Source organism: Thunnus thynnus, chromosome 7 (genome assembly GCF_963924715.1).
Source record: "Thunnus thynnus chromosome 7, fThuThy2.1, whole genome shotgun sequence".
Taxonomy (NCBI): Eukaryota; Metazoa; Chordata; class Actinopteri; order Scombriformes; family Scombridae; genus Thunnus; species Thunnus thynnus.
Window position 1 is genome coordinate 11,268,788 of NC_089523.1, and position 22,908 is coordinate 11,291,695.

The following is a 22,908-nucleotide window of genomic DNA, read 5'->3' on the forward strand; positions in this document are numbered from 1 at the left end:
ATATTACATATGTGGCTGATGCAACAACAAAAAAGCAATAAAAGGCAATTTAGATTTAGACAAACTGTTACCAAGCAACAAATTAGCTGCGGGCCTCTCAAGTGTGTATAGATTTTTTATGCAAATGAAAAACATAATGGTTTAACTCCTTAAAAGTGTAGGGAAGTCATGGCGGCTTGGTGGCTACTTGAGACAAGTGAACTGCAACGTCCCGGATTTGAATCTAACGTCCCACATTTCCTGTCTTTCCTTTCTATAATTCTCAGTAGTATTAGTAGTATTTTAGTACATTACAGAATTAATGTTAATTATTTGCAGCTACTTATAAATGAAACTGAAGTAAATGACAAAAACAAACTTGAATGGCTTGATGCTAGATGAATGCTAGAAAATGTTGGGATATTATTGACACCTCTGCTGACAGATCTGTCCATTTAACCACTGAACTAAGATTTAACATTTTTTTGATGAAAAAATTTTGTTTGCCACATAATATGAGTTTCATGAGTAATTGATACTTTCCACAGTGCCCTTTTAGAGGTGTTTAAAATGAAGAGAATGTCTTCCAGTTTGACATTTTTGAAAATGTAATATCAGTTGCAGTTAATTTAACTTTAGCCTAGTGATCAGGCTGATTAGGTGATTAAACATTATTGAACAGGGACCAAATAAATGTAAAAGCACAAATCTTGCAGCCTCTTGCTGCCAGCAATTCTCAATTCAATTCAAAACACTTAATTTGTCCACGAGGGGCAATTTGCAGATGCCTGCAGTGTAGCACAGTCAACAAGCAACACAACACTGGAACATTTAAAAAATACGTAAAAAGCAAAAAATAAGCTATACACATAATGATAACAATGATAATGATGTGAGAATGATAATAGTAGTGCAGTATAATTCAAAAACAAGCTGATTTTGTACAGCATCCACTTTGGAAACAATTACTTTAGATAATTAAGTTTAGAAATAAACCTCAAAATACGACATATGGTTCTCTGTCTGCAGACTTTAATTTTTTTGGATGGATGGATTGATTGGAACCATTTTAAAAGGATGCCTTGTAGTTTATACTCAGTCCAATTTCAGTAGAACTTCAAACCGAAAGTAAAAAAGCTATTTTTTAAGGAGTTTCACCTATTTGAACCTGTGTCGTTATTATATCTCATCCTGTATTTTGGTCCAGCTGTTGACGTCCTGCACTGAAGGTGATTCATTAAGTATTCCTGTCTGGAGACAATCTGTCTGTCACTGGCACACCCTTCTCCTTACCGCTTCACTTACACCCTTCTTCTTACCGCTTTTGTGAAAGGTCTTGTTTTCATGCTGGGTGGACATCTGCCTCACTGTGGATTTGCACAAGAAGATATGTCGTGCACATATGTGATTTAATGGTATGAAAACTAAATATAGACCTGTCTTTGGCTTTCAGTGATCATTTTTAGAGCCGGGACTGTCTATGTATCTGTCCACAGTTGGAGCTGAAATTGATACCAATCCATTTGTGGTTTGTCCAAAGTCCACTTAATGTACTGTCTCATTAGTGGATCATTGGTTACAGTATTATTCAGGCTGAAATTACCCACATTTTCCTCACTGTGTGACACTAAAGGGACACCACATGTCTTTTCACATCACCTTACAGCATATACTTTATCCATCTGAGTGGGCCATGTGTCTGCATTCAGCAGGCCCTCACTGCTGACTAATCACAGGGCCCCTGGTGACTCACGGTGTAATTCACATATGTTTATCAGCAAATCAATCCTGCTGATCACGCTAAACGTCTACATCTCCGCCCCAGCAGGCCAACATTTAATGCATTTTATTCTGCAAATAAGCACTCTTATGCAGTTGCATATCCAGAGGGATAAACTTTAAATATGTTGTAGGTAGAGATCCATCTGTCATGGAAACATTAACAACGCAGTGTGTCTATGCTGAACACTGCAGGTCCATGCAGTGTTTTAAGGTTTCAGAGCCTCTGAGAATTAGCACTAAACTCCAAAGCCCTAAAGCAGTCAAACTCAATCCTCGGTGCCAGGTTGCGTTTTTTTAAACATATTCCTCTTTAATGGAATGTCTGTTTTACAGGTTTCATAAATCAAGTGGTGTAATCTGTAATCTGTCTCCTCTGAATTCCCTTCCTCCATCGCAGACATGATCGATTTACCCTGTAGCTGTTCCAAAGGGGCCATGGATTACTCTTACTTAGGGCTTCCTCGCCTCCTCTGCATCCTACTCATGCGAGAGAAAAAAGCATCACGGGGTCGCTGTTACATATCCACTTTTAGCTTCTCATGTAGTCTGCATTTATTTTGCGTCCGTCAAGCAGCAACACAGCATTGGCTACATGACGTTTAATCTCAACAGGAAAACCCTCTGTTAATCAATTTTCTTTCAGGGGAAAAAAGACCAAACTTGATTACCTCACTGACAAGCATAAGTTCTGTTGAGGCTGTTGTACAGCCGAAGGGAACTTTTCAATAGGTGCTGGGGAGCTCGGTCAGGGGTAAAGGAGTGGGAAGAAATTGCTCTGACTGGAGAGGCAAATGTGTTATCAAGTGCCGCAGCAAAAATGAATTGATTGAATAGATGGAGGAGTGTTTGACGACCTCTGATGACAGTGATTAATGGTACATGTGGGCACTCTGTATTGAGTCACTGGCAGCAACTGTAAGACTGAAGTGAAAGGACTGCACTCTGCAAACCCAATAACCCGTGGCTTTACTTTGTACATGCACACAAAAAAACAGAAAACAAGTTTGTTTTAAATTGTGTGGATTGGAATTAGACTAATAACAAATGTCTGAACTTACTGTATTTACAACCATGTTAGGGCTTGTCATTTGAACTCAAGAGCTCACCAAATAATGGTGCAGAGACGACGATGTAATGATGAAAATGTGGCTCTTGAAAGCAAACTGTTTTGTTTTCTTTGCAGTGAAAATATATTCTGAACCAGCTACACTAAACGCAATATAAAAAGTTCATATATTTTTGTGAAAACTAAAAATAATAGATTATTACAAAGAATACAGTTCTTTATGATTTTTTTGTGTGTTTGTTTTGTAGTGTAGCGACTTCTAGAAACTGTAGCAGAAATGAGGCATGATTTTGCATCATGATAGAAGGATTTTCAGTCTCTTATTTTTTCATAACCATCTCAACATATGCCCCAATATTATACTGGTGCATTTTAGTTGGCATCAGCTGTTATCAGAGTAATCACATCATGAATAAGCAAAGAAGAGAATCTACCCAAACCTCTCACTTACTCTTCTCTACCTTCACTGATAGGCCAAGCAAAAGAAGTGGAAGAAACTGATATGGAAACCACAAAGGTAGGATATAACTCAACAAGCAAAAGACACTCCACACATGATTATATGGCAACATAGATTTTCTTCATGTCATAAAGCAAAGCTAACCGTAGGTTGTTGTTGCACACGATTCCGTCATCCATCCTATACATGAACTCCCCCATTTGAGGATTCGTCACACCTGAGAATGCTTTACTCAGGCTCACCAAAAGAGGGGGCAGTTCCGGTATAGTATATAGTATGAATCCCACAAGTGCATGTAGCTCCTCTCCACTTCCTCTGGTCCTCAGATTTCACAGTGTGTGAGATCGAGGAACCTGCTGCAGCATTATTTACTGCAACACTCAGCATTGTCCTCTATAGGGGCACCAGGGGTTAGAGGTGGGGACACTTGTCATTTGGCTCCAATCTGTAGTCATCAAAGTTTACATTAAAGGGGCACCTTACTGATTCAAGATCAGTTTACTTAGTTTGTTACATTTGACAATATAACCCTTGATGATGTCATGATGATTGGCCTGGAGAGTACAAATATATAACAGAAAGCCTATGTTACAAAGTGGTGTGTGGAGTTTGAAAGATGAGGACATTGACCAGGCAGGGAGAGTCTATCAGAAGACGGTATCAAGTTGCATTATGGGAAATGTAGGATCCGGTGTCATACTAGGGACTAAAAGCCAGGATATCTCAGCCTATGCTGTATCGATTTTGACCACTCCATTAGTATACACACCATTTCTCTCGCTCTCTCTCTCTCTCTCTCTCCCATGAGTCCTCCAACTTCATAGAACTGCAATACAAAATACAAACATACCTCTTCAAATGTTGGTTGGAAATATATTCTTTTCTTGTCCTTTTTTTAACAGCAATTGCTGAAAAGATGCACTTTGAAAAGCTTGTTGTGAAATCAAATGTGTGTATAGAAACTGAACCCTTGAAATTATACACACCCGTTCACTGCACTCGCACCATAGTTGTCAGGATCATGTTCCAAATATTGCATTTCAGCAATTTCTCATATAGAAGCTTCAAACACCCTTCTGACAGCTACACTGTGAAATCCAGTTTAGTGTCACAAGTGTATGACACTTCATTCACAGTACTTGCATTACTAAACACCACCGTGTTCTTCTTGTGTAAATATGTGTATTGGTAAAGTGCTAGCACAACCAGACAACAAATGTTTTAACTTCACATCTTGTCTATCTTGGCTGGGCAGTAAAAGGTTGAAGTTAATTTAGTAACTGACGTAAACTTTTTTTTAAAATGGGCAAAACATGACTTAGAAAAGTATGGAGGGGCGGCGTTGAAATTATGCAATTGATAAGTTCCAGTTCAGGGGTTTATGCACCCTCTTAAATCTTAGTGACAGGAATCAATCCCACAGCATTTTAATTCAGGCACTGAGGATCATATTATCTCGTTAGCACCGGATTGGTAAATATCATGAACTTGAATGGTACCTTTCAAGTTATGTAAGACAGAGCCAAGGTTTGTAGTTATCTGAGGACATTAGAAAACAGCCTCCCTCTCTGTAATATCCGACCTTGTTCTTGTAATCCAAGGTTTAAGGTTTTCATCCTCAGCGTAGGTGTGATGTGGAAAAAGCAGTGGGTCTTCTTTGTGATTCAGGACATTAGCTTTGCAGATTTCATCAATAAAAGGTTTAGGTGTTCGAAAGTATGAGGCCTCGCTGAGTGATGTAGCTTTGTCACCATGAGTGGCATGGATTATTTGTGAGCCTCAAAATAGCTTAAGTGCCGTCCTTGAATGTCTTATGGGTGGTAATGGCATAGCAACCAGTGGTAAGCAAATGTAAAGTCAGTGTGTGTGGTTGCGTGCTTTTGTGGGGCTTAGCTTTGTGTTTCCTTGACTGCATCTGTACGTCAGACTGAAAACAACAGGCAAGGTCCACATGTGGCCCTGAAGCAGCAGGCTGGACCACTCCCAGCTTCGATGATGGCAGGGTCGTCTCTGTAGCAACAGCCCTGACTGACTAAATGGAAGGTTTGTCTGGGAGAGGTCGGTCAATATTTCTCCACCCAATCCCTTATCTCATCACGGCTCTACAGCCAGAGTCCTTTTAATATATAAAAATAGCTGTCTTCACTCTACCACTCTACCTCCAGGCTTTTGCTTCAGAGCACGAAAGTGTGTGCAAGTCAGTGCCAGTAGAGGAGAAAAGTTACACTAATACAGAATGGACATAATTTGGACAGCATGTCCATGCAGCAGCTGTGTTTTTAATCAACTTGCCTGCTTAAATAAAGGTTAAACACAGGTTCTTCTGAGGACAGAGCAAGAGGACGCAGATGGGGTTATTCTTTCACCCGCAGAGGTTTGTGTTTGAGTGTTACGAACAGTGAACAAGCCCTCAGCGACAGCACATCTGACCACATCGGCCTCCACACCACAGTATATCACGCTCACTGATGACGAGGCCATGTGGAGCTATTTCATAATTGTGTGACGACCGAGCTGGCATTGTGTAGTTATGTAATTATGGAGGAATACATGTCAATATCATTGGAATGTTTTTTTTTATTAATACCAAATGACAAAAACATTCTTCTCTTGTTATAGTTTTCAAATATGCGTGTAAGTATTAGCTTAGATGATATAGCCATTGTTCCCAATTATTCATTATAAAAATGTATTCTATCTTATTAGAACTGTATTAGGGAAAAATACAAACTGAAAAACTGCTACATTTTTTATGCATTTGTTTTTATAAATTATTTTTTATGTTTTGTGAATTTTGTCTTTTAAGTTACTGTAAAAACATGACCAGTAAGTATAGTTAAAAGCTCCCCTAAAGTGACGTCTTGACGTTTTTTGTCCTTAGGCAGTGTCAGCAGTGAAGTGATACAGTAGCAACTAAAATGTATACTGTATACTGGATGCTGACTAGATCTAGAGAGATCAGCAGAACCTGATCTCTCTGTGTCGTGACATCATTTTTCTGAACAGAGCAGCTGTGTGAGGAGCTCAGGGTCATGGATGTGATGAGTCATTGATGTACTGCATAATAGCTCCAGCTCCGGTTAAGGCTGGAAATACACAATGGCTTCTTGTGCCTTTTTGCAGGTAGCCACTGATTATAATCAGTTTTCTTTAATTATGCCCCTAAAAGGCAATTCAGTTTATTAACAGTCTCTTGAAAGTTGCCCTCTAGTTTTAAGCACACAGCCACTGCAAGCCAATTAACCTTTAGTGTAGCAACAAAGGTGATACACAAAGACATGAATCCTCATGTCAATGTTTGACTCAGTTTGGTAGCATAGATAGGCAGTGTTATAAGAGTTTCACATGGATGAGTAACATTTCACACACTGGCTGATGTAGATGAATGTAGCTAGCTGAAAAGGCCGGTGCTCAGAGAGTTCAGCTATGTAAATTGATCCACCGATGTTAAACACATACACACATATCCTAGACCAATCATTGTGGTCCTGGACATACATGGAAATGAACATCTATTTAAAATTTAAGAAAATTTTACATTTAGGGAAAAGTCAAAAATGTTGCATGGGGGAAATAGAGAAAAGATAAATGATTAAATGTGCGCCGAGACCCAAAAAAAAGAGAACAAAGTAGTTGCAAAATATCTATCTACTGTAGAAACATGGCGGGTTCCGTGGAAGAGAACCTGCTCCCTATGTAGATAGAAAGGGCTCATTCTAAGGTAACGAAAACACAATGATTCTTATTTTAATGAGATAATATAATACTTAAACATACTTATGTACATTATATTCCATTTCTGCCAAGTTTGTTGTCCTAGATGCCACTAAATTCACACACAGCACCTTTAAAGGGAAAGTATTACACTTTATTTTTCTTTCTACACTCCACTGATTTTTTTTTTAAACTAACAATATTATTTCTTGATGTATCCAGTTATGTTTTTACTTGTTGTTGATAACCTTTTTCTACATTTTGTCACTTTTGGGGCTCCATAGTTTTGTGTCAGTTGTACTTGGTAAACAGCCACTAAAGCATGTAAGAAGGAGCGTTTCAAGTATACAACATTTGTTCACAGCTTCTGATAAACGGATCTGTCTGTCTATCCCTCTCTATACCAATTCCAACACCTAAACTCTTGGTATCTGTTGATACTGGAGCTGCAGCGATTAGTCGATAAATCAGTTAGTAGATCAACAGAAAATTAATTGCCAACTATGTTGATAATCAATTAATTGTTTAAAAAATACTAAAATTCAGCTTCTTAAATGTGAATATTTTCTGGTTTCTTTAGTCACTGATAGTAAACTGAATATCTTTGGGTCAACTGTTGGTTGGGACAAAAAAAGACAGTTTAGGTTGCATCCTGGGCTTTGGGAAACAGTGATAGACATTTCTTAGCATTCTCTGACATTTTATTGACCATACAACTAATTTATTGACCAATCGATTAATTGATTGGCAGATTAATTGATGATGGAAATGATCATTAGTTGCAGCCCTAGTTGATACTGAGCATCAACCTGATCTTAGTATTTATGTAGTGACATTTGACATTTCAGTGTCAGAATAATAACTACTGGTACACATAGCCTAGATAAAAGGGAAACATTATGCACAAAGGATTGCTTTGGTGCTTAAAATTCAGCCTGCATCCCAGTGTGACTGAATAAAGGTCTAATCATTGAATTTTATAACAACAGTGACTAACAAACAATTTTAATGTGGGTTGGTCACATCAGACCAATTCCTGATACCTAATAGGCCGATACCGACCCATATCATATCAATGCATTCCTATACATAGCCCGAAGAGTGTCCATGGAAACAGTGGAAAACATAGAGAGTGTCTTACCAGAGCTGTAATCTTTGTATGAGTTTAAATATGAATAATATTAACAGCTAGTGGATATTTAAATTCTAATTTGTCTGTATTGATACTAATTAATAATTAATTATTATTATTATTATTATTATTAACTGTCATGAAACTGTCTTGATTTTTCACCGTGATATTCTGTGCTTTTATTGATAAAATCAAGATTTAGATCATAATCAGAAAACTATTACAAGCAAGAAACTATCATGTTGCTATACATTCTGCAGGTGTGGGTGGGAATACTCACTGACTTTATGTCCATCAGTGGACTATCCTTTCATAAAGCTAAACCTATTGTGTAGGTTAATAAAGATAATCCCAATATCCATTTTCCACCACCTCTCTCTTCCTCTCTTCTCCTCCCTCTCGCACCACTTTGTTTTGTAATTATGGGTGTGTGTGTGCGTGTTGGAGGTCTATTTTCATCCTGCCTGCTGCTGCAGAAACAGGAAATGGAAGGCTTTTTAAATGAGTGCTTTAATGTCAGCACGTGCTGTGCTTTGTTCTTTTATTCATGGCACACATGGCAGTCGTGCAGAAGGCCATCTGTGTTTCATGTATCACTTTTTGGGTTGACCTGATACTGAACATGACATCTGTCCCTCACAGTGTTGCTCATTTTCTTATTGAACATATTACGTCATCCATCATCACTGCCATCACTCACTCTCCCTCTCTGATGATCATTTATGATTTAATCAATGTTAGTGTCTGTTCCTTCTGTCTTCAGTAAGATGTCTGCTGTTTGTGTACTTTCTGCATTATATTACATTTACTCAAGTCTCCTACTGAGTCGGTTTCTGTTGTGCATTTTCATCCCATGTTTGCATCTGTTTAGCCGTATTCTTACTGTTTCCATGTTGCCTGATTTACTGGTTTATCTGTTGCTTGTGATCTTCCTGTATCACTTCTCCATCTGTCATTAACTTACACTCCCTGCCTGAAAAAACATGTGCACAGTTCTTACTTTACCTACCTGGTGATATGAAAATTGGATTTAGTTTAATCGATCTCTATATACCACATCTTATTCATTTTGTGCTTCTTTTTGCACCATGCTAGACTAATTTGTGGTGTATGCATTGCTGCTCTCTGTCTCCCCACTGTGGCTTTGAGAGCCCAGATTATCCCACATGGTCAGTTTGACAATAAACAAACAGCCAGGCAGTCACATGATCACCCGTTTCACTCTGTGAGTAGATAGTGGGGTTTATCCGTGTTGAAGGAAAACAGTACGAGCGTAATCCATACTGTGTTACAGAGTCAGGAACGCCCACAGTCAGAACGGCAGTGAAGCTCACCACGCCATCCAATCCTCACAAAGCAGTGTAGAGGGATTAATCCAGATTATCTGACACTGCTATTCTTAGACATAAATGAAAAATCTCTGGGCCAGATCAGGGTTCAAGGAATGCTAAAAAAGAAGCTGACACAGAAATCACATGAGTGCTGTTTTGCTCACTTATAACAATGGTTATTCTCTGTCAAAGAAAACTGAAGACTAAATACAAGCTCAAACATCTTTTCTGTCCATTGTTCTTTTTAATAACCAATTTAATAACTCAGCAAATTTAAAAACAAAGTAATCTAGAGATTCATATAATTCTTTCTAAAAAAAAAAAAAAAAAAAAAAAAGAGGAAAGCTTCAGATTTTATTTCATGTATGCAGGAAAACCCTTTTTGCATGCTGGCAGTGGGACCACTTTTTTTAAAATATTTTTATTATCATAATGAGCATTTTACCAAAACAATCATGTTTATGATTGTATTGTAGTCCTGGTGTGGTCAGCAGGGGGTATCAGTGAGAGAAAACAACTGAGTGACTCCAGTTGACTCTTCTCTAGAGGAGCTGTCCATTCAGCACCACTCTGTTCACTGCTTCTGCTCAGCAGGCTGGACAGAGCACTGACAGAAGTCAAACAGGCATCACATACAGCAAGAAAGACCAAAAATAAATCAGACCAGGCTTGAAAGGCAACAAAACACTCAAATATAACCAATTTTCTGTAATGTTGCATAAAATCCATCTTTTCAATGATCAGGCATTGTATTAGTTGTGTTGTGTTATTCTGATGTCCTAACCATAACGGTTTGGGTCGGTTTATCTAACCTAAAGAGTGTTAAAGTCGCTCTCTAAATGAACTTATGACAGTTCTTTATCATCATGTTTTTGACAGGTTCAGCCTAAGCAGCAAAAAACTATTTTTTAGGACTCAGAACTAAAGAAAATGTGACAATGAACCCTCTTGCGGTGTTGATAGATTATTTTTATTAAGTAATATTGATGAAAAATAACAATCCATGCTCCTTGAGGCATCAGTCACATTAGTAAAGTGAGCTGGGTCAAGATGTTCTGCTCGTTCTCATTATAGAGAGAAATTCTCAGCAGTCAGTGGGCATCTTACTGCCTGAACTCTGCAGCCTGCATATTCTCATGACTGATAACTACCACTCATGACTAATGTGGTTTACACCGACAGTATTCAGGTGCACCTTGGCTGCAGGTATTGTTTCTTGTTAGTTTTTTGTTAGCAAGCCATGACTGGGTGGATACCAGATGGACTCTGTGTGAGATGACTTATTGTCCTCTTACCTAACTGAAGCACAGGCTACAGCACTGACTGCTTCACCCTGGGAAGGGATTAGAGCACTCTCATATCTTAGCCTTTTTTCCTCACTTTCCCCCCCCTGCAGTCCTACCGCATTCGCAGTCGCTCATGGGGAGAAACAGTGCTGGCTAACAATAGAGAGCGAGTGTGTCCTCCTGTCTCCTCTGGTCTGCCTTGTGGTGCAGAGAAGAAAGATCTACTCACTGAACCTCATCCCTGTGAGAGTTTCTCATAATAGAAGTAATCACAGTATGGTCTGAGGTGCTTTTAAGAGTTGGCAGCTGCCAGTCAGTGATTGCCAGTTATAGATCGATCACACCACCCTGACACACATGCAAACAGACACACATGTGCAGAAACATAGACACACAGACACTGTGCCAACTGGGAGTCACATTCACAAAATCTTGTTTTTCAGCTATCTGGCACTGTTACATTAATCTTTGCTATTAAATGTATGCATCAGTAACCAAGGAAATGCGAAATTGTCAATATTGGCTGTACTAATGCAGCTGTTTTGTGTAGAGCTTGTGCTGTTACACCACCCAGAACCCAGAATCCCCTTGAAAGAATGTATACCAACTAACATGGCATCTAACAAGCCTTGAGATACATAAAGTTTTCATTAAAGGATAGGTTCACAATTTTTCATGTCTCAAAAGAACAGTCAGGTGCTCATATGGACGCTGAAACTCGGTTTGCTGTACATACTGACCATTAGAAGATCCCCTCCAAATGTGCTTACAATGTGAGTGAAGGGGGACAAAATCCACAGTCCTCAAAGATTATATGAAGACTATGAGATAGGTTTATATTTGATAGAAATTTACATGAGGCTTCAGCTTTATGAGTTAGTCAAATAAAGTGGAAATCTTACACATTTACAGTCTTCTTTTGCGATGGACAGTTTTCCTGTTCAGCTGCAGTGCAAGGGTCGTAACAACAAGAGGGACTTTGGCACTAAAAATACAGTAACTTGTAAAGCTATTGAATTGATTTGACTAATTTGGACGGCTGAAGCTTCATATTAGCTTCAAGTAAATTTAAATTTAATTTAAATACATTTTAGCATGGAAGGAGGACTGTGGATTTTTGTCCCCCATCGCTTACATTGAAAGTGCATTATGAAGAGAATGGCCAGTCTTGAAAAACTGTGACCCTATCCTTTAATGTCCTCCCCAAAATGTCCTTTATAAGTAAGTTTGGGTCTCCAGTGCTCAGTAGATATTATAGTGAGCCTATTCAGTCTCTCCTGTGCCATGCTGTTCTGAAAGTTGTTTTTCATTTGTCATAATTTGGAAAAAGATTGTACTGGTACATAGTTTTCCCGGCATCCTTCAGACTGTGGTCAGAAGCCTCTAAAAATTCTCCTGCAGTGGGTGTAACACAGAAAGTGTCATAAAGAGCAGGTCAGAGTACATATCACCAAATTTAGGTGTTGAGTGAGAACTGTGTAAAACATGTCTTGAACCTGGCATATGGTCCACTCTCTGCGACAGGAATACCAGTCGTCCCAGACCAGTGGCCCAAGTGCAACTGCATTGTCCGTGCATCATTATCTTTTCCGGTTGCTTGCCGTCTCTCTTTCAGTCAGATATGTACTCACTCTCTCCTAGCGTCCTCTGCTTCTGAGAAAGCCGAGTGAGTGAATGAAGCTCAGTGACTCAGCAAGCTAAGCTCAACTACAGTAATAACATCATATTGTACTACACATACCTAGAGCTCTGTGGTCATCATAGCGTAAATGTGCTCTCTTGCTTTTACCTTTGTTTCTCCATTCCTGCCATTTTCCTTCACCTTAATGTCATCAGCAGCTATACACACACAGACAGTGAATGTGTGGCTTTGTGATAGCTTGAACAGTGATCTATTGTAACCTGTCTGTAAAATAACAAGCTGGTAGAGAGTGGCTTGCTTTAGCCATAGTATTAGCCACTCCTAATGAGGTGTAATGTGCGTGCAGTGCTTTAAGAAGATTAAAGGAGGAAGAATGTGCTGCTCCCTGACCCAGTGCCTGTGTGCCTCAAGTTGACCATTGTTTTTGATGACAGCTTCTATTAAAGTGAATGGACGGTTGCTCTCTGACCCCACTGGCTTGAAGTGGTCAAGTGAAACGATTACACAACCACTCTAAGAGTTGTCAGTGGACTGCGATGGTGTAAAAGGTTAATCTGTTACAAATATAGCAGAGATGAGTTTACATGGTGTTTAATTTAGATTCTTGTTCTCACTATTAAAAGTATTTTTAAATGGTGTATCTTGTGAAATCACAGTTTAAAGCCCAACCCTGCTTAGTTACCGGGGCTACGCACATAAATGGTACAATTTACAATATTAACTGTGGTAGATTTTCCACTTTGTATTATAATCATTTTTGAAACAATGGGTCTTCAATTCCACACAGAAGTAAACAACAACAGGCTTCTTATTTCTAGCCAACAACCGTGGATTTTATCGGCTGAAATGTCAACTGTTGCCAGCAGATTTATCAGCTGTAGCTGGTTAGCATAAGCTAATACTAATACTGAAAGTCCATGAGTTGGTTGAAAACTGTCTCCAGCTGACCAAGCTTATTGAAATGATAATAAAAGACTGAGGCTAAAGGCAATGAGTTTGCTAACTAGTGTTTATTTAGTGTTTCTGGAGCGTTAACTTCCACAAACCAAATAAAGAGCAAGACAGAGCTGCTATTATTACTCTTAACTTTGATAAAGTTTTATTTTTGCTCCTGCAGGGTTGATGTTCCAGTCCAGAACAGATATTTTTCTAACATAACCTGTAACCCCAGTAAGTAATGTTATCATAGAAATAACCCACTGTAGGCAATAAGCTAGTTAGTCAGGTATGCTTTGCAGCGTATATTGGGTCAGATAAACACACAGTTTAATCCATCCCTTACATTGTTTTTGTGTTTTAGGGTTTTGGAAAGGCTAAAAGAAAGACACCACCCTCCAAACTCTTGAAATACCATATATAGGCTATACTGCATATTGTTGTTATTAGCATGCATACAGTTTCAGCATGTGGAGAAAGCTTGGCAGGCCTGCTGTGCCGCTCAATTAGACAAATGAGGATAATTTACAAAAGTTCAGTGTTAGGTTTAAACTCAGGTTATTGCAGTTATAAAATACTTATGTGCCAACTAAGCAAGCTGAGTCACCATTTTGTTCATCTAATTCATCATGTATGCATAACACGTACACAGCACACAGCTATAAACACAGGGAGTACCCTGGTACAGTCAATGCATTAAGAGATTAACAGGGTTAGCTGCTGACACTGATCAGAGTTGGAGTCCAATACAAGAGGAAAGAATTGCAGCAGGTCCCCCCACTTAATACTCTCCCCATACATAGCATGAGGGGGGCGGGGGTCATTGCACAGGGATGTGATCGCCAGCGGCTACCATCCTGCTCTAGTCCTCCGCTCGCTCTGGGTCAGCTAGGCTTATCTTGCAGAGAGAAATAGAGAAAGAGAGCCATCTAGGGAAGAGGAAAGAGAGAACAGGAGGGAGAGAGGGAGGGAGGGTGGAGGAGGGTAGATATTGTGCGCCTGCTCACTGTGAGCGCAGCAAGTGCAGTTTTCATCCGCAGCAGAGGCTGAGGGAGAGACAGAGAGAGTTTGAGCGAGCAAACAGAAGCTTTCGGGGACAGTGTGAGAGCTCCATAGAAAGGACACAGAGTTAAAAAGGAACAGTGGTTAACCATGTCAGCATTTATTTGCAATTGCTAGTCTCTTCTGCTTCTGCTGCAAGCTATAGTTTGCATTGTGAATATTGAAGTGCAGGTCCTTCTCTTTTGGGAAAACTGAAGAACCCCAGGGAGGTGTGAATTTCTGGCACAAGTGCTCAGCACTGCGGCACCTCAATAACAAGCGAAGGAATGTAGCAGAAAGGTGGGCAAAGCCGAGGATCATCCTTCCGGACTTTGGTCCCCAACCATCTATCTAGCTCTGCATCCACTCCTCCCTGCTTCCCTCCGTGCATCGCTCCTGCTCCGTGCATGGGAGGTGAGGCTTTGGGAGGCTGTCAGTCAGCATGCGGTGGTGTGAACGGGCAGCCCAGTGCCCACGACACGCTATGGACGTCAGACACTCCTCGCTGTACTAATGAAAGGCTTCAAGCTCGCCTGGTAAGGCTAAACAGAAAGCAGAGCCTGGCTTTTTGTGTGTGCTTCTGCTTGTGTGTTCAAAATGTAGCCTAAATGGCTTTCGGTAGCTTTAAGGCTGTCATGTATGCAAAGCACAACCCAGCCAGGGGCTAGATGTCTGTGACCATTTGCTAGTGTTTTTCTGGACTGTGGCTGTATTAACAATGTCATCCTGATACACCTGGCATGGTCGGGTGGACTACTAAACATCTGTGCTTTTTATAGCAAGCACCTTGAATTTATTTATGTCTCTGTGTTCTGTATGGTTATGTAAATCTCCATACATTTTCCAGCATGTAATGAGGGCTAGATCAGGACACCGGTAAGCCGTGACCAGAGTGTGTATGTCCAGTGCTGCTAGCGTGTTTTTCTTTTTTCACTGTGACTGTGGCGACCCTGCTCTGCTCCCCTCTGGCGTGCTCAGTGTGAGCGGAGCAGCTGAGGAGAAGCGCTCACGTGGCTGCTTGGAAAAGAGCAGGCACATGCTTCCTCTGTCTCTCCCCGGCTTTCTCCCTCGCCGTCTTCCTCCCTTGTTTTCCTATTCCCTCGCTGTCTCACATGGACAAACACATCCACGTCCAGGTGGTCCCACTCTCACTTTTCTTTTTTATCCTGTTGTGCCACAGTGTGTCCTCTCTGTTTCTCTCTGTGCACTTTTCCTTCTATCCTCTCCTCCCCTTGTGTTTGTTTATGCTCCTCCTCCTCCTCCTCTTGCCTGATATTTTTAGAGACGAATTACAGAGCACTGCAGGAGGAAAAAAAAACTAGAGGGAGAGCAGTTTCGGCAACGTGCGTCCTGCTTCCTTCCCTCTTACTTACATGAGGACCTCTCCTTTTCCCTAACGTCTCAGTCTGTCTTTCATTCTCTCTATATTTGTCTGTGTCCTTCCCTCATTTAGATCCCTCTATTCCCTGCTCTCTTCTTATTTTTTTTCATTCCGCTCAAATATATCACTTAATCCTCCAGTTGTTTTTTTTCTTTAGGCTGTGAACTGTACCTTTGAAAATGTCCTCTCAGGGCTTCATAAGATTAATCAGATTGAGTGCATGTGTGTGTGAGTCTTCCTGCTTGTGTGTGTGTGTGTGTGTGTCTCAGACGTACAGTGCCTCTTTATCATTCTGTAGCAGAAACACTATTACAGCAAACCTGTCGTCACTTAATCTGCGTGCACCACCCTGAGAGACAGAGGTTATGTTACACTGAATAGCCATCTGTTAGCATACTGTAGTCACATATACATGGAGGTGACCTGTCTGGCTGGTTTGGTGTAGTTTGCATACCATGCTGTTATGTTATATAACAGCATGTACGTATGTATGTCTGTAGTTATATCCAATAGGATGCATCTTCATCCTCCCTGAAAGCCCCAAATGCAAAATGTTACAATAAGTTTTTACCTTTTAATCAAGAATCTGTTTGCAAGTGTAGGTAGTTTTATATAAATATGTAAAATGATCCAAAGGCTCCTATTCCACTGTGTTTCAAACCACCTTGAAGGATAAAAAAAAAATCAATCAAGGAACAAGTGATGATGATGAGGTATCAGTTCCTCTGCAGGTTCACCAATGAGAGGATCCAGCTGAAATCTCACTCATTTTATTAGTGTGTATTATGCTGCTCTCCCAGGGTAAATCTGCTACGTAGGCAAAACAATGTGACCTCCAGGTCACTACATCAATCAATACCTCAATCAGTGCATTTGTTGTCCTCAGTGTTATAAACCAGTAGCTGTCACTGGATATAGCAGCTATTTATCTACACTGGGGATAGATAGATAGAGAGATTATGTGTACTCACTGGTTTAGAGCTGTCCAGGTATTTCCAGTCTCTCACTATATTTTTGTACACTGACAAATGAGAGCTTAAAATCAGGATGATGTAGTTTGGATTATTGTGTCATGGTATAAATGTACCCAGCTGCATAGGCTTACAGTATAAGACCCCTGGAAATTTATGTAAACCTGATCCAGAATGCACCAGATACATTTTCAAATGATACTACAAAAAAATCAAGAAATTAAAAAATACCAATTTACATTACATAATCAGATTTTCTGGCCTACCACAACAAAATTCATGAAATGACAGTATAAGTATATGTAACTACAAGAGAAATCACAGTAAAGTAATTAAAATAGTAATGATAAACATGTATGTTAGGGGTTCTTCTAAGGTTTCTCTTTTATTGTTATATTAATTGACTTGGTGTTTTTGCATATGGTTCTAAATTATTTTTTGAAAACAATGGGAGTGTTAAAGAAATTGATGTCAGGGGAAGCAAGTGACAAATATTTTTTTCGAATTGGAAACCAAGCTGCCCTGTTGGGTGTATGTTTGTCACAGTGCATGCTGTGATTGAGAGATGGGGGGGGGGTATTTTTGCAGCATTACTAACTTGTCGGAAGACAAGAAAGAGATAAGAAGAAGAGAGAGAGAGAGAGCGACTGTGTGTGAGTGTGTGTGAGATAGAGAGAGAGAGATTGCTCAGGATTTGGCAGTGGCCCCAGTATGGGGATGTTTGCTCTTGATATGACATTTGGTGTGACTTAAATCTGTACACAAATACACACATGCACACAGACACAGATGTGCACACACAGCCCACAGCAGCAGCTGTAGCAACAGCGAGGCATTGACAGGAGGCTCAAGCTGGAGCGTCCTCTCTGCATGTGGCACTTTGGACGAGCTGGTTGTTGCTGCAGGACTGGACTGCGAATGTGTGTGTGTGAGTGCAGATTTACATACGTAGATGCAAGTGTGTATCCTAACTCCCAACTCGCTCGGTCCATCGTTCATGTCCTTTATCTGAGCGCTGCCAGTCACAGTGTGCAACTGCAGTGTTTTGCCTGCTTCATCTCATGGTTGCAGAGCAGTAGAGGGAAACAGTAGAACAATAAAGAGGTCTTCCATCTGCGATTTCTGCACGCATTTCCACACGATCATATACATGTACTGTGTGCATACACAATCAGGTGTACATGCTGTCATACACACAAACAAAAACATCAAAGACGTTTGGAAACTTGCGGCATGTACCGACATACGATTCAATGCTTCAGATCCTCACATATATACATGCAAGCCACACCCTCAGGCATGTCTTATCCAGGGCTGAGCCGCAATTGTGTCTCTAGGCTATTTTAGACAGGTTAAAAATCATAGCTCCCAGGCCTCTGCACCAAGTAGATACATTTCAGTATGTAAAGTATTAGAGAGAAAGAAAAGACCCTCTGCATCAACTGAAGGTGCATTTGCTGGTTGCTCAGCTGCTCCTCAAGATTTAATACAGGCTGAAGATTAGCATTTCCCATAAGCAGAACTATTTCTAGATGCCCAGAAAACAAAAACATGTCAGGAGAAATGTCAGGAGCCAGTAGTTTGTTAGGATTGGCCTGGGAAGCTTGGAACAAACTGCTGCCATACAGATAAAGCACTGGGCTACAATGAACTTCCAAGTTCACAGCAGGGGCTCCGCAGTGAAGAGAAGCCGCAGAATTGTTTCCCTCCTGGCCACAGCTTATTATCTCCCCCGACCCCCCCTCCCCTTTTTCCTTTTTTACTACTGCATCTTTCCCACAAGCCATTTGTCATTGCTCATTATACACGATATTGTTTCCCTCTACATCCTCTGCCCGCTCCCAATTTTCTTTGGGATGTGAGGGGACATGATCAATGACTGCAACATTATTGATGTTGCATATGATTGATAAATTCACTGTTTGTTCAGATGTCTGTTCAGCACTTAATGATTTTAGTTAGCATCAAGCGTTCATGTTAACCAAGAAGAAAGACAAGGAAAACTTCTTATAGACATTAAACTTTGGGTATAACATCTTAGGAAAATTTTAAAAATGTTCTTTTTTAAAAAAAAGAAATTATATATGTGTACATCTACTTGTAAGATTGTACCTTAATTATGAAAATATAACTTTTGAGGGATATTAATGTTCCTGTTTCCCTCTGTCTTCATCAGCTTCATCATTAATGGAGTAGAAGCTGCGTTCAGGGACAGACATGTGTACTGTACCTCTCTCTGATGGATGTCTGAAAGGATTTCATATTAGTGTTTTTAATACAGTACGCTTGCTTCTGAAATCAGGCTTGTCCAAACAATAAGACCATTTTCCATTAAGCTTTTTAAAAGCTCAATCAGAAACTGCTCCCTTTTTTGGAATCCTTAACACCACAAAATAGGTTCTTGTTCACTGAGCCTAGTCTCCTTTTACTCCAGTAAGCCTTCGTGTGTTTCTTTGTGTTTAGTGGTGTGACATACTGGTAATGGTTTTTTTATAACATTTATTAGTTATTTGTACTTACGCTTAAGTGACCTGTAGGAATCCATATACTTTGCCTTACCTGGGCAAACAGTCCAGCGCAGTTTCCTGTGTTGTATTATACTTGTTACAGATGTAGATTTTAATCAACTAAAGAGTTTTGTGGAGATGCTAAATGGCATTCATGAGAACTTGAAATTCACTTCAGAATATTGTGCAGTAAAAGGTATCTTGACAGAAACGCGTCTCTAATAAAAGTTAAATTAAACCTGTTCTTTCTGTATTGTATATTACAAAGAGCGGCATAAAATCCTCACAATTGAGATCATTCAACCAAAATCATCTTTCGAATTTTTCTTGAAAAATGAAGACTAATTGATCAAAATATATCAATATTGTCAAAGTACTTGCAGAATAATTTTGAGGATAGAATCAACTGCATAACACCAAACTGAGTTATTTTCTATCTGTTTCAGTTTCCTCAAGACATTTTCTCATCCAGGCATTGTGCTACCTTTCTTGGTGTAACAACTGTTACAGTATTTTTTAAAGTTTAAAATACAGAAATATATTCACCAGTACACCTCCTCAAGTCACCTTTTTTCTCTGCTCTCACACTAAAAGCACATAAACACACTCTCTTTCCTTCTACCCTCTCCCTGCCCACCGCTCTATGTCACCCAGCCTGCTTCCTTCCGCCTGTATATCCCCTACAGATGGCAGTGGCTATGTCCTGTCCCACTGGGACAAAGTGTCCCACAGGGGCTTAATCCGGTTGCCAGTTTCCTGTCCCCTCCTGCCCCTCTATGACATCTCCACTGAGTCCTTAAATTATCTCACCGGGCTGAGTTGTGCTCTTGAATTTAAATCAGTGTGTTTAATTATAGCTGCTTTTAAAACAGGTTCTTGTACCCAGCGGTACAGTAGGTCATAGCTTCAATGAGGACCCAAAAACTGTTACAGGCCTGCCTATGTTAGGATGCCACACAGCCAGGATAATTAGGCATTTTAATTAAACCTGGGACTAAATGCTAAAGTTACGCACTTGGGGCTGGATTTAAATAGTTTTTTGGGAACAGTGGGTAAAGGTAATGACATTCAGTGGTTTCACTTTTTGCTTACTTTTGCACTCTACTGACACACAACCATCAACACAGGAAGTGTTGTGTGCTGCAGATCCTGGCTGAGGATAAAATGGAGATATTAAATGTCAGGGCCCCACTGATTTGTCCTGTCACTCTGAACATGTTCACAGCAAAGTGCACTTAAACTCCAGGGCTTTGTAGATAACTAATCGTGTGTGTTAATGCTTTATGCAGCAGCATCACCGCCCTTACACACACAAACACAAACACACACCCTCCTCCAGCTTTCTCTGTCTCCCTTCAGTTGGGAACACTTCAAGTGGCGGTGCACATGAATGGCTGCCATGGTAACTGCAAGGCCGAGACACAGTCAGGCTGACAGACATTTCCGACCCAGCCAGGCGTCGCCGCATTGGTGTTACCATGACAACTCGGTAAACAGCACGCCTTCTTCTCAAAAAGATGGAGACATTTTAGGCATCTTTAACATTTGGGGTGTGTTCTGTTTACATCTACACCAGAATTAATCTTCCTGTCAAAGTGTCAACCAGTGGAAGAGATGTATGAATCAGCAGCTACAGTATGCACTCATGGCTGTTCATTACATACTATGTCTGTGAGTGTGTGGTCAATTTGACCATCTGTGTGTCGCTTGGGTGCAGCAACAATGAGAACAGAGGTCCTCTAAGTAGGTCAGTTGTTGGTGTGAGGCTGGGCACACAGTGGTCCGGCTCAGTGGACCAGCTCCCTTTGTTCCACAGCACGGCTCAGCTCAGCGCTCCCACAGAAGCAGCCAGCATCGCCGCAGCCCCAGGGGTCAAATCTTTCCAGCAGCACAGCTCAGGGCTCCGTTTGCTTCTTTCCAGAGATATAGAGGTGATTACTGAGTGTGGTAATCTGAGGAATTTTCTCAGGATTACCTTAAAATTACATTTTCTGGCATGTACTGGTCTGTCATTGTTGGTTTAGTGTCACTCAAAAAAGAATGAGCAGTGGAAAGGCTTTAACATAATTTTTTAAAATAAAACTTGTTATCTAAACAGTAGCTTTCACCTTTAAAGTCTTCCTTGATTGCACATGGAGACACATTCACCTTTTAGCTCATAAAGGATGTAATTGCTACAGTTAGTGTGTAATCCGCCATAAGACTCATAACCCAGTAGTGGACACCCAGTTCCAGCCCTGTAGATAAAGCCTTTTAGGGTATGGGTGACATTTTCTGTAAGGGTTGGTTGACTTGTGTGGATGTTCATCCAGCTCCCTAAAGGGCTTTAAATTAGTAAATCAACCAAGCTAGTGAAATTCTATATATAATAACATTATATCAAAAGAGGTTTAACAGTACACCCACAGACTAACTGCATGATTCAGATGATATTTTTCAAAAAGATTTCATAAATCTTAATGTTTTAATTCATAAAATAAGCTTCCTTAACATTTTGACTAGTGTGAAAAGCACAGGTGTTGGTAATAACATTAACGATGGCTCTGTTTTATTTAAGTGTCCCGGTAAGTCATAACAGTGAGTCAGCATGCACAATAGAGGGACCCTGAAACTGAATCAGCTAAATGGAATTCATGTCTTCTGTGAAAAATACCAATTCATTTCTGCTGTTGTTATCACAAGAACCGCCATAGGATCAATGTTTAATTTCAGTTTAAGCATGCTCGGATTAAACATCATAATCAGTGTAAAAGGGGAAGTAGTTGGTAGGTTCATCTGAAGTTTAAATCACCATTCCCTTATGTATTTAGGAGCATATTTAGTGATTGCTGCAGTCGTTCCTTCAAACGCAAACTGAATATCTGTGAAATTGACTGAAGTAAGCACTTTACACTGCAGCAGGAATCACTAATGACCAAAGTTGCACTCTGCGATGCGCTAAAATGCAGCTTGATAGCCCGAGGGTCTGAATGCCACACATTAAAATAGATGGTAACTATGCACAGTGGATAATACTTCATATTTTCTTTTCTCTATCTATCTACACAATTGAAAAGCAGTGGCCTCAAGGGACAGTGAAATCACACGATATGTAAGTTAATATCAGTTTTGTGATGAGGCATTCACTCTAATTATTTGTTGGATATTGGTAGGATACAACAAGCATGTCTTGCAACATGTTTTTAATATTTAAATTTAGAAAAAACACACTTTTCACACCCTGGAAACAATAAAATGCCACATTTTTCAAAAATATTTTGACCCATACCTGATATGTACATGTGATAATTGAGTTTCTTTTACAGTCATCAATTTTTAAAACCTAAGAAGACTGTCCTTTTACCTTTCCTCATCATGGATTGCTAGTTAATTTATAGTTTTCAAAGGAAAAGGACCATGATCTACAGTAGGGCCCAAAAGTCTGAGATCAATTTCCCATTGAAGTGAATGGGATAGTGGTCTCAGACTTTTAGACCCTACTATATGTGCATGTGTGTGTGTCTGTGTGAAACCATGAAATGTGCATACCATAAAGCAAGGACCGGCTTATTGTGTGATTTAGAAGGCGCTACAGATGTAAAGTGACCTGAATGCTGGTGATGTCAGCCCCTCCATTCATGAAACACATGAATAATTGAGGAAGCAGCAGGCTCAGTGCACCAGCACCAAGTAGAGGGGGA

The 22,908-nt window shown here is 40.1% G+C and overlaps 1 protein-coding gene across 11 annotated transcripts in view; it reads left to right on the top strand.

Moving 5' to 3' along the window:
• gramd1bb (GRAM domain containing 1Bb) overlaps positions 1-22,908 on the top strand; it is a 107,988-nt gene that overhangs the window by 49,964 nt on the left and 35,116 nt on the right. Inside the window, exon 2 of one of the 11 annotated variants that reach the window (XM_067594285.1) lies at positions 3,301-3,344. The exons of the other annotated variants lie outside the window; for them this stretch is intronic. Within the exon in view, the coding sequence (XP_067450386.1) occupies positions 3,301-3,344 (44 nt within the window). The remainder of the gene's footprint in view (positions 1-3,300; positions 3,345-22,908) is intronic. 11 annotated transcript variants of the gene reach the window in all.